This window comes from Salvia hispanica, chromosome 5, assembly GCF_023119035.1.
Source record: "Salvia hispanica cultivar TCC Black 2014 chromosome 5, UniMelb_Shisp_WGS_1.0, whole genome shotgun sequence".
Classification (NCBI taxonomy): Eukaryota; Viridiplantae; Streptophyta; class Magnoliopsida; order Lamiales; family Lamiaceae; genus Salvia; species Salvia hispanica.
Genome location: NC_062969.1, coordinates 13,504,718 through 13,518,382, shown reverse-complemented (window position 1 = coordinate 13,518,382; position 13,665 = coordinate 13,504,718). Strand labels below are relative to the sequence as shown.

The 13,665-nt window shown below is 39.0% G+C and overlaps 1 protein-coding gene across 1 annotated transcript; it reads left to right on the top strand.

Annotated features, from left to right (window-relative positions):
• The first annotated feature begins 9,777 nt into the window (after positions 1-9,777).
• Positions 9,778-13,183, top strand: LOC125189463. The gene is given in 3 exon segments (XM_048086738.1): positions 9,778-11,593; positions 11,813-12,072; positions 12,074-13,183. Coding segments are annotated over 3 exon segments (3,186 nt in total).
• The last annotated feature ends 482 nt before the right edge of the window (positions 13,184-13,665 follow it).

Here is a 13,665-nt window from a genome sequence, read left to right as displayed (position 1 = left end):
AAATACCTATATTTATATGTACAAATGTGGGGGCCCGGCGTTTATTTAATTAGTCTTTTGATATAGATGTTCGTTATTGTATTTATTAGAGGAAGGCAAAGATTTAAACTTTTTAAAAGTAAGCTAACATTTATATTGATTACTAGAAAGAATGGTAGATTACTCGATGTAGGATAGCATATATGAGAGTTTGTTTACGACACGTTTCGATTGAAATATCAGTTGATGATTGAGGTTTTCTTTCGTTTCCTAAAATATTTAATTTATTGGAAATTCGAATTAACTATGACCAAATTACAGAAATAGTTGCTAGATAATAGAGTTCACATTTTCACTATTCTCAATGATTTTTATTAATCCCTCCGTCAAACAAAAATTATCCCATTTTTTCATTTCCGTCCGTCCCACAAAGTTTGTCTTATTTCACTTTTTTTTACCATTTTTACCATGTTTTATTTTACGACAGTTTTGACATTTTTCAAATTTTTACCTCATGAAGCATATTGTCTATTTACGGAGTAGTATATTTACTAACATGTGTAGTTTAAATAGTATTTGAAATCATATTAAATAATTCATCTGATATATAATAAAAAACAAAATGATAATGGAAATCGACATAAATCATAATTACAAAAAAAAATTTAATAAATTAATTAATATCGTTCAATTATCTTCTAAATGACACATATTAGTTGATATAGTTAATGGAAAAAAAATACCTCTGGCTCACAAATATTTGAAAAACGGCAAAAATGTGTGAAAAAAGATAAGTTCAAATGTGATATAGTATCTAGAACTATTTATGATAGTAAAATTTATTGGGGATCGCAAAATTGTGAACTCCAATGTTGAAATACCATTTTTAGTTTGACAATATATCTTTATAAAAAGCTTGCTAACCCTTTATGTTTATTTAGTCCAAAACATTATTGGTTTAGCTTGATACATCCGATATTGTTCAAGCTAAAATAATCTGTTCATAGCCAATTCCTTATTGATTTATGGAAACTTTCTCATTATATTTTTTTTTTATTTCTTCTACTTCATAAATCTTTCTTCTTATATTTTTTTTGTTTATTTCTTCTACTTTATCAACAATTTTTTCTATGTATTGGGAGTACTATTTTTCAATTACTCCCTCCGTCCACGATTAATAGTCCCATTTTTAAATGGCGCGGGTTTTAAGAAATGTTAAGAAAAGTGGGCGGAAGAAAGTTAGTGGAATAGGGGTCCCACTTGTATATATTAGTTTTAAATGATATGTGAGTTGAATGAGTTAGTGGAATGTGGGGTCTCTTTACCATTTATGGTAATTATGAACCGGGACTCTTATTCGTGGACGGACCAAAATGAAAAAACGGGACTCTTATTCGTGGACGGAGGGAGTACTTCTTATCTTTTGATTAAAAGGTGATAAAGGGTCGAGTATCTGGCGGATAAGATAGCATAAATTAAAATTGAAAGTTGATGTATAATAGAGAGAGAGAGAGAGGTTAACTGCCATAAGTAAACAGGTAAGAAAATTTAATTGTTTTTCGTCGTCTTTTTATTTTGACGAAATTATCATTAAACAATATTTAATCAAAACCAAAATCGAAAAAAAGCCATAAATATTAAGTCACGCAAAAAGATGTATAGACCTCAAAGTAGTATACAATTAATAATGAGTAACATTGAGTATTAGATATTGCAAAAGCATGAGGACTGCTACAATTAAAACACTTAGTGGCTGTTCGGTTCATGAAACAAAATTGTCTTGAGATGCAATGTAAGATATATTAAAATAGACCTTGGCTAGGATTAAATTAGTCTTATGTATAGTTGTAGAGTAGGGTGGAGAGGAGAATAATGAGGAGAGGGAGATGGACAAGTTAGTAGGAGGGGGTGAGGTGAGATGGTTAGTCATGAGATTAGGTGAAAAGGAGTCCATTCAAATGGGCCGAAACAGACCCAAATCTACAATTGTTAGCTAAAATTTGGTTGAAAATGTGAATGGAGAAGATAAAAGTTATCTTGGGAACCGAACGGGCACTTATAATCACAATCCAACAATTTAAATCGCTGTCCATTCAAATGGGCCGAAACAGACCCAAATCTACAATTGTTAGCTAAAATTTGGTTGAAAATGTGAATGGAGAAGATAAAAGTTATCTTGGGAACCGAACGGGCACTTATAATCACAATCCAACAATTTAAATCGCTGTCTAATTTAGTACACAAGCAATCATAAAATTATGATTTTAGATGGAGAGTTATATGTTAAAAAAAAGGGGGGGGGGTGATGACTGATGAGTATGTAAGTTGAGTATTGGTTCATATGAAAGTTGGACACATAAATAAAACTCATATAAGTTGTACACAACCGAATAAAAACTTATTTCAATTCAATGGATCAATATATAAGACACATATTAACATTTTAATTCATATTCCATGACTTCGATTTAAGTATGAGTACACCCACATGAAATATCACCGTTTCTCATGATTGATTTGAATTGTCGAAAATTAGTCACATCACATTAATTAACGGTTTGTGACTAAAATTTCAAACTATAGGCTTTTCCAAAGGAGAAATTTCATCCTTGAGAGCACATATTGTTCGATCCTATAGCATTATAGAGAAGATAAATCATCACATATGTTTTAGACTTCATTACATCAACGCTATATAATTATAGACTTCTTTCTTCAGAATGTAAACGAAACCATTTATATGGTTTGCACTTTGCATGAAATTGGTACGAGCAAGGATTTATTTAATGCACACCAAAATAACCCATATGGATTTCCATGAAATTAATTATTTATTTTTATATTCTACAAAAAAAAATCCTGGTCACCATTACTATGAGGAATACTAGAGTCCTAAATGGCCCAAGCCCAAAGAAGATTTAATTATCAAAATTTGGGCTTCCAACAATAAGACCCAATCCTTCCAAATTTCGAAGCTATGATCAGTAACTTATATTCATATAATGGGCCTAAATGAACTCGTTGAGTTTGGCTAATACTAATATACTTCCACCTAAATTGTGCAAAATTCTCCTTGGAATTTTGATAAAAAGATAGGTTACCTTTTTGTAGTAAAGAAAAAGCCATATCAAAGATAAATAGTTATCACAATAGTGTTTTATGGTGGGTCATTTTATTACAATTTTGATGACACCTTTTACAGTAATTGGTGGAGTATATCGCTATAATTTTATCATATATTTTCTCTATCCACAAAATTTGTATTTTATCACATAATTTAATATTTTTTGAAATGATGTGTGGAGGAGAAATAAGGGCAACGTAGAAAAATTATACTCTCAACGTCCCAACTAAATTGAGTCGTATATTACTTTTTGAATTATTCCCATTAAGTCGAGTTATTTCCCTTTTGACAAAAAATAAAACATCCAAATTATCTCTTTTCCAATTTGCTCATTTCTAATACTCTATAACAATAAAAAAAATTATTTATATCATTTTATCACATACAAATTATGATACACATTTGATTAATTCCCTCAATTCCTCTTGTTTGCTAGCAGGTTTTCTTCGTTCCATGATATAGTGTCAGTTCACGGAATCAAATTTGCTGAATTTTCTTGATACTGTGTCTTGATAGCTCTTGATAAAGCTTCGGTATTTATTATTGTTAGAAGCTGCCCTCCTGTTTTTCCCTTAAACCTTTTTGCTTGAAAACTTAATTAGAACTTAATTAATAAAGGGTTTAAGATTTGGAAAAAAAGGGAAAAAGGGTGCTGTTTGGGATATTTATTTGTTCGTGAATTGTAGAAGATTATAAATTTCTTTTCATCACATCCCCTTTATTAAAATGTGTTGATTTGTTTAGTGGAATGGCTGTGTACGTGTAGGAAGAGTAGGGAATAGGAGTAATAGATATTTGTTTATTTCTTTAATTTTTAGTGTTTGATTAAAAGTGAAGTTGGGGAGAGTATGTGTACATGTTTTGTCAAAGGAGTATATGCGTGGTGGCTGGGAGCCTGGGAGTATTTATGTACAATTATTTTAGTTGTTGTTCAGTTTTCGTTCTGTGTTGGACTGGGAGTACATGTATCCTATTATTTGTCTTTAATTAGTTGTTACTTTTAGGTTTGTTGATGGACTGATTTGTTGGAACAGTGTTGGGTTAGAATAAGTGTTATGGTGATTAATTTTTTTTCTCTACTTGGGAATATACGTATATACTTTTATTAATTAAAGGATAAATTAGTAGTTGTTGTTGTTGGCAGATTACTTAAGTGATGTTTGAGCCATAAAATACGAGGGCTTTATTTATGTGTATATAGTTTCTATGAAATGACTGGAGAATAAATTTAGCATATGTTTGGGATTAGGATGAATGCATTGTTAAATTTATTTATTTTGCAAAGTCTAATTTTGCATGTCATGTTATTTTGAAAAATGGTAAACTTTTGCACGTTGTTTGCGGTGGGAGCAGAAAGTGATTTGAGGAGTTAAGCATTTGAGGTGGGCTTTCTTAAATAAGGACAACTCCCTCCGTCCGCGAATAGGAGTCCCGGTTCACTTTTACCATAAATGGTAATAAGGTCTCACCTTCCACTAACCCATTCCACTCACATTTTATTTAAAACTAATATATATGAGTGAGACCCTTATTCCACTAACTTTTTTCCACTCACTTTTCTTAACATTTCTTAAAACCCGTGCCGTCCATAAATGAGACTCCTAATGGTGGACGGAGGGAGTATGTCCTAAATACTTTTTACGTGAAAGGAGGTGGAAAAGGTTTGTCTTGCCATGTTTTATATTTGAATGAACCTATCTGAAGTGGCTTTGCCATGTATGTTTAATCGAATTTGGGTCCCAGTAGGGCCGCAAACCCTGCTCGGACTAGTGTACACCCCGTAGATTGTGTTATCTCTTTGGAGTTGGCCGGTCTAATGACTTGGTTCGTGGCCACGTTCCTTGTCATGTATGTTCAGATATGGTGATGGTGGATGTGGATGGAAAATGGTTGCGCAACTGACTTTTATGGCTTGACAAACTGAATTCCTTTTATGGCTTGGTTCCTTTTATGGCTTGGTTCCTTTTAGTTAAAACCCCAAGATCACTCGTTATGGCTTGACAAACTGAATTTGGCATGTGTCCACTGAGTGCATCAAGTACTCAGTCCTTCATATTGTTTTTCTTAATGTGCAGATTGAGCAGCGATGAACGTGGAGGATGTTGAGGTCTTTTCTTTAAAATTGTTTTATCTTTGATTCCGACTTGAGCTATGAAGAGAGACCCCAAATGATCTTGGACCGAAAGGTTCAGAATTTGAGAAATAAATCCATTGCTAGTGTAAAAGTACTATGGAGGAACCACGAATATGAAGAAGCCACGTGGGAGCTTGAAGACAAGATGATGGAACTGTACCCGGAACTTTTCCTATGAGGTACCAAATTTCGGGACGAAATTTCTTTTAAGGGTGGTGGAATGTAACGCCCCACTTTTTCAAACCCTAATTTTCGGGTTATAAAATTTTTGCATTAAATGCCTTAAATGCTATGATATGTGGATTAATTGATGAGTGATTAATTACATGGTGTCTTTGTGACCTAATTGCGTATGAGAATTGAGATTTAGTTGAATAGTCAACTTGTTGAAATGTTGACGTGGCTATTGAATAGTCTAAGATGGGAAAAATGTGACGTGGCCGTGGAATGGTCAAAATTCGTTGGAAAATGGGAATGGAGGTGAAATTCGAATATATGAATATTTGATGTGGGAAGAAATAATATTGGTGGCGAATTATTTTCCTAAGGGATGAGTGAGAATTAAATAGGAGCATTATTGTTATGTGGAATTTTCGACCATCACTATTATTGGAGAAGGAAATCCTATTTTTTTTCTTGGATTTAATTATTGCTTGGGATAATTATCCGAATTAAATCCAAAGTCCGAATATTCCTAATTTATTACATAAATTTTCGGCCCCTATGATTTTATTTAAGGAGATTTTCGAAAATCTCTTATATTATGGGAGAAGGGATTTTATTATTATATTATTTGATCCCTTGTTTATTCTCTTCCATAATTAAATTCAAATACCCTAGCATATCTTGCCAAATCTAAGGAGATCTTACTATATCCTAATTTAATTAGGATTAATACTAAATTCCTTTTGAAGATTGGAAATACACGCCACTTTTCCTTTTAAATTGGGGAGATTTAATTATTTATTCTTGCTCCGTGATATATTTAAATTTAATTATAGGCTAATTAAATAGCCTACAGATTTCGAAAATCCTCCTATTGCTCAACGGTTTCAACGCCATTACTCCTCTCAAATCTTCTCCAAATCTTGATTTATTTAATTATTGGAGTATATCTTAACCTCTATAAATAAGAGGAGAGAAAATCAAAACCCTAGCTACAAAAAAATCGCCCCACTCTTGAAAACCGTTCCCCACTTCTCCCCCACTCTCTCCAAAATTTATTCTACTTTCTCCATTAATTCTTCATCATTTGGAGAAGAATTGAAGCGGTTATTCAAGATTTTATTGAAGAATCAAGGCTATAACTTGTTGCTACCGATTATTCTTTTGGAAAAGGTACTTTAATTTTTGATCTCCTCTTCTTCTACCGATTAATCGGTGTTCTTGAGTCCACATGCATTTAGATTGAGTGAAGGGGAAATAAATTGATGAACTTTGGGATGCATGGATGTGTGTGTGTGTGTGTGGCCGTGTGTGTGTGGCCGTGTATGCGTGTGCGTGCATGCCTCGGGAGGCGTGCACATGTGTTGTGATCGTGTGCGTGTGTTGTGTGTGTAGAGCACTCATGCGTGACACGATTTAATGGTGAAATTGGAGTTGTTATTTGAATAAAAATGATATGCTAATCATATCTTGATTTTGGATGATGATATTAAAGATTTATCGATGGGAAAAAGGGAAACATGGGAACATGCATGATTTTGAAATCAATGATTGAAACTGATTTGTGATACGCCTAATTTAAAGGTGATACTTCGCGCTCTCAGCGTGATAAACGAGGAGAAGAGAATACTTTCGAGCTAAGCCGACGAGGTGGGCTTTCTTTTAAAATAAGGACATTGTCCTAAACGGATATTGATGAGAATGAGATATGTGTTATCATGCCTTGATTTGTTTTGTCGTGCCTATCCCTCGTGGCTATGCCACTATTGATTTAATCGAATTCGGATCCTTGTAGAGCCGCAAACTCTACTTGGGTTAGTGTACACCAATGTTAGACCGAGTGTCAGCGTACGGGTTGGCCGGTCTAGTGACCTGGATTGCGGCCGCATTCCTTGTCATGTAGAATGAGGATATGGTAAACGTCGATGTGAAAAATGGTTGCGCGACCGTGATATTTGATAAAGAAAATATTTTGGTGCCTCGGGTCTTTCTAAAGTTAAAACTCCGATGGACACTTGAGAATGGCATGATGATAACTATATTTGTGATAAAACTGTTTTCGGCAATGAGTCCACTGAGTATGATTATAAGTACTCAGCCCTGCATGTGTTTTCCCTATGTGCAGGTTGAGCGGTGACGAGCGGGCGGCGGTGTTGAGTAGGAAATAATATCATGATCTGTTGGAACTCTAAGTGTCGTTGTGTCTCCATACATAGCTTCACTTCTTTCTTGGTCGCTTCCGCTATATTATGAAACTTGTGATCTTTTGGTTGGGTTAAACTCTTTTATTTCGTGGGAATATGTTAGATACAAAACAGATGAGATTACTTTGGAACTTTTGCTATTTTTGAGCATATTTGGTGATAGCCTTTTGTTGGATTTCATTGCTAAGGCATTATTTCTCTCCTACTTAATTGTTCATTAAATGCTTTGGTTAAATCCCTTTTTAAATGGAACCCTAGCCTATGATCTTTGATGCATTTAAGTCCGCCTAGTTAACGATCGCCGCATTTATTATACCCTAGATGGGCGGGTCGTTACAGTTGGTATCAGAGCCTCAGTTCTTTCCGCTCTGGACCCAAGAGTCTTGTTGAATTAAAAATCTGAAATTTGTGTAAATTGACTAATTGATAATAGTCGAAGGCTCAACACCGCAACTCGTCTCCGCTCAACCACGATGAATGAGGTAACAAGTATCTCTTGAATATTGATTTGAATTATGAAATATTGGAAGTTGAAGCGAATGGGAGTTGTTGTGATATTTGGAAATTGTGTTGGAATATAAAATGATGATTATGCATGCAATTGAAATTGCGGATTATGATTATGCAAAATAAAAGATGAATGTTGTTATGCAAGTGATTTGCGACTAAGATCGCTACGAATCGAATAAATGAAATTCTATATGATTTGTGATTTGTGTGATATGTGATGAACGACATCTATGAGAATGAACTTGAGCATGCTGCTATACATAGTTGTAAGTCGTGCCGTGAATGAAAATTTTGTGATAATATCGAACTTGGAGGCATCAAACGCCGAATACGAGGCGAGCGACTTATGAGAACGAATTGCGAAGCGTTGAAACGCGAAAATATATATATATACACACCTTTTGGCACGGAAAGGAAATTCCGTTATTTCTTGATATGATATTACCTTCACACCTCCGTCGTTCGACGCATACACATATATATATATATATATATCCATCGTACTCTCAGCATCAGTTGAAATCTTATACACTATTGATATTTTCTTCGATCCTTGTTCTGATGCTGAGATTTCTTTTGTAGATGCCTAATCATTATTACGCACCGATGCGCGATCGTTACGCGAAAAACAAGGTTTTCCCTGTCGAAACCTACCAAGAGTTTGAGTGGGATGGAAAGTCCTTTCTCCTAACCTACGTCACTGAATTCTACGATCGCTGGATGGATGCATACGCGTATGGAGGAGTTACCCATCACGCGGGGATCTCGAGATTGATCCACACTCTGCCGAGTCCTTGGAGCGAATGGACTGCCCAAGCTGCATTGCCATATACATGGTTCAGTCCGCCAGAGTACAAGCCTCGAGGCGATATAATCGGCTTGATAGGAGTGCTACTCCCAGCCATGGCAGCTGCGAGGGATGGACCGCCGCTTAGTCCCCCACCGCACAAGTATCCGCCGGGACAGGCTCGCCGATGGAGGTATCGTCGCGACAAGGAGCCGCATGTTGATCGTGTCCCTAATAGGCCAAGACTTAAGGCTAATGCGGCTAACCCTTTGATTATCCATGGAAACGTGGAGGACATGCGTGCGATAACTCCGCCGCCCCCGGATGTTGGTGAATATGGCGAGAATGAGGGACCGGACGAGGAAGGACCTGCTTTGGAAATGGATGAGGACGATGACCCCGAGGAGGATATGAACGATATCGACTAGGAGTGATAGTCGTGGAATATTTGTTTTGCTTCCCCCATGTTTTTGGATTGATTTGCTTGATTTTCTACCCCCTTCATTAGTTTTGCTACTCTTTTGGTTTTTCTCAATTGATATGTTATCATGCCATCACATCATGCCTCTTGTCGCACCACCATTTTTGAATACCTTATGGCGCCCTGTAATCGCCACTTAAATTGTACGACTACTTCTTAAGTGCAATTGCCTTGATGATATGGAAACATTGATCTTTTGATAACCTTGACGCAGCCGATTGTTGGTAACAATGTTGATTGACACTACTCTTTGCAATCCGTCTACGTGACGAACTTTTGATATCTTGTGCTTGGCCATATACTCTAAAACAATTGACCCATGAACCTTGTTATTCAACTATACCACGTGACTATTGTTAGAATCATGAGAATATTTTGTGTTGATAAATCAGAATGCCACCAAGACGCCATCGAGAACAAACTCCTCAACCCGAGGAAGAGGACAGCGTGTCACAACCCATTCCGCATCCTCCACCTCCTCCGCCTCCGCCGCCTCCGGTCGATCGAGAAATCGTGAAACTATTCTTGGAGCAAAAGCCACCCGTGTTTGATGGATTGGGAGAACCGGCCAAGGCTGAATCTTGGATCCGGGCAATAGAGCGCATCTTCGCGATATTGAGATGCAACGATAGAGAACGCATGAGTTGTGTGACCCATCAGCTGACTGAGGCAGCCGATTTTTGGTGGGATACTAGAACGAAGACTATGCCACGAGACCAAGTAGAGGCGATGACGTGGGAAGGTTTCAAGACGGAAATATACAACAAGTATGTGCCGAAAAGCTATCGAAAAGCAAAGGCATCGGAGTTCCACAATCTGACACAAGGACGCATGACGGTGACCGAGTACGATCGAGCGCTCAACAGCATGACCCGGTATGCCCCCGATCAAGTCGACACCGATGAGAAGCTGTCCGACAAGTTCCATGAGGGACTGAAACCCGAGATAAGAATGTCGTTGGCCAGCCGAGGGAGACTCCCCTACACCGAAGCATTAGCACTTGCGCTAGATATTGAGGCAGCAATGCCTAAGGAGAAAGCTAAGGAGAACACTACCTCGTCTTTACCTCCACCGCACTACTCCAGAGAGAAACGGAAGTGGGATGAGCCTAGAGCTTCGCACGATGGAAAACGGCACCAGTCGAGCCAGCATCGATCCCAGTACGAAGGAGGGCAGCGTACGTCTAGCCAGAGAGGAGACTACCGACCGAGGGCACCACAGTGCAATGTGTGCTCTAAGTACCATTTCGGAGAATGTCGATATCAGAACGTGATCAAGTGCTACACTTGTGGAGGAAACGGTCACTTCTCTAGGGAGTGTCCAAGTAACAAGATAGGATCGGGATCGAGACGGAACGATCAGGGATCCCGTCAACCGGCAAGGACACCGCCAAATGAATCGGGAGGAAATCGCGACTCATCATCGCGGCAACAACAACCTCACCGCCCCAGACTTCCTCCCCAAGCTAGAGCGTTCGCGCTGGAACAGAAGAAGCCGAAGAAGGAACAAGAGGATCGTGGGAAAGGAAATTTGACAGGTATGGGCGAAATTCTCAACACCCCTGTTGTTGTGTTGTTTGATACGGGCGCATCGCACTCGTTTATATCTGAATTATGTGTGCGCACTTTGAGCTTGCCTACTAGTGAATCTGAACGTAGAATGATGGTGTCCTCACCAGTAGGAGGAATGATAGAAATATCTAGAACGTGCTCGAACGTAGAAATTGTTATGGGAGAAATTAAGATAGTTGCTCATGACTTGCGAGTCATAAAAATGGAGGATATCGATATAATCTTGGGAATGGACTGGCTGACAACGAACTTTGCGACGATTCGTTGTAAGGAGAGGCAGATATCTCTACAAACTCCGGGAAGCGAACCCACCATATACCATGGAATCTCGATGAATCGGCGAACCGCCATCATATCCGCGCTTCAAGCGACCGCAATGATGAAAAAGGGGCGAACTGCCTATCTTGTCTACCTCCATGGAGAGGAGAAGAACGAGAAGAAGATGGAAGATGTTGCTGTCGTGCAAGAATTTCCCGACGTTTTTCCAGAAGTGTTACCTGGACCACCGCCAGATCGACAATTGGAGTTCACAATTGACCTTGAACCGGGAGCCGCACCCGTATCAAAGGCACCATACCGAATGACGCCAAAAGAGTTGGAGGAACTAAAGATACAACTCCAAGAACTCATGGACTTAGGTTTCATTAGACCTAGTGTTTCGCCGTGGGGCGCACCAGTACTTTTCGTAAAAAAGAAGGACGGATCAATGAGGATGTGCATCGATTATAGGGAGCTAAACAAGTTGACTCTTAAGAACAAGTATCCACTGCCAAGGATAGATGACTTGTTTGATCAACTTCGAGGAGCAGGAGTCTTTTCAAAAATGGACTTGAGGTCCGGATATCACCAGCTACGAGTTCGAAGGGAGGATATACCCAAGACTGCGTTTCGCACAAGATATGGCCACTACGAGTTTGTGGTGATGCCGTTTGGATTGACGAATGCCCCAGCGGTATTCATGGATTTGATGAATCGAATATTCCATCCGTACTTGGATAAATTCGTTTTAGTCTTTATAGATGACGTGCTAGTCTACTCAAAGAACGAGAAAGAGCATGAGGAGCACCTACGAATCACGTTGGAGACGTTGAGGACCGAGAAGTTATACGCCAAATTCAGGCAAGTGTGAATTCTGGCTGAAGGAAGTGAATTTTCTAGGACATATTGTGTCGGCAGAAGGAATCCGAGTGGACCCCGCCAAGGTTGAGGCGGTACAACGATGGAAGTCGCCTTCAACACCAAACGAAATTCGGAGTTTCCTAGGATTGGCAGGATACTACCGAAGATTCATTGAAGGATTCTCCAAGATAGCGAGACCAATGACGCAACAACTTAAGAAGGGAGTCAAGGTGAATTGGACCCCAGAGTGTGAAGCGAGTTTTCAACTCTTGAAGGAGAAATTGACCACCGCGCCAGTGTTAGCCGTGCCCGAGTCTGGAGCGAACTACGTAGTCTACACCGATGCTTCGAAGGTTGGATTAGGATGCGTATTGATGCAAAATAATAAAGTGATCGCCTACGCGTCACGACAATTAAGACCACACGAGTTGAATTACCCAACGCACGATTTGGAGTTAGCAGCAGTGGTACATGCCCTAAAGATTTGGAGGCATCATCTCTACGGAGTTAGATGTGAAATCTTTACGGACCACAAGAACTTAAAGTATTTCTTCGAGCAGAGAGACTTGAATATGCGACAACGAAGATGGCTCGAACTAGTGAAGGACTACGATTGTGGCATTAACTACCACCCCGACAAAGCAAATGTAGTGGCAGATGCTTTGAGCCGCAGAGATCATTCGCAAATAGCTACTCTTCTGACGGAAGAGGAGAGCTTGATAAGAGAATTTAGCAAAATGCGATTAGAAGTGATAAGAGCACCCGAAACAGTGGAAGAGCGAATTGCCACTTTAGTGGTTAAACCAGATCTGAAAATGAGAATCGTTGCAGCGCAACGGATGGATGCGGAACTAGAGGAAATCCGAATTGAAGTGAGAACCGGTGAATCCGGAAAATTTAGTGAGGAGTCCGACAACGCCCTCATCTTTGAAGGAAGGTTGTGCGTGCCAAACAACGAGGAACTTAAGAACGAGATCATGAGCGAAGCTCATGAAACTCCATACACTGCCCACCCTGGAAGCACGAAGATGTACCAAGACTTGAAAAAGTCCTTTTGGTGGAATGGCATGAAGAGAGATATCGCGGCATTTCCCTCAAGGATATGTTGAAAGCTGTGATACTCGACCGCGGTGGAAGTTGGGAGACCGTACTACCACTAATTGAATTTGCTTACAATAACAGCTTCCAAGCAACAATCAACATGGCGCCATATGAAGCCTTATACGGAAGAAAATGTAGATCGCCGCTCTATTGGGATGAAGTTGGTGAGCGACGGGTGCTAGGACCCGATGCAGTCGAAGAGATGGTTGAAGTCGTTCGACAAATTCGTGTGAGAATAAAGGAAGCCCAGGACAGACAAAAGTCATACGCTGACGTCCGACGAACCGACTTACAATTTCAAGCCGGTGATAAGGTTTTTCTCAAAGTGTCCCCGTCGAAAGGGATAACACGTTTTGGTGTTAAAGGAAAATTGAAACCACGTTTTATCGGGCCTTACGAAATTCTAGAAGGAATAGGACCCGTAGCCTATCGATTGGCGCTACCGCCAAGTCTTGGAAACGTGCACAACGTCTTTCACGTATCGCAGTTG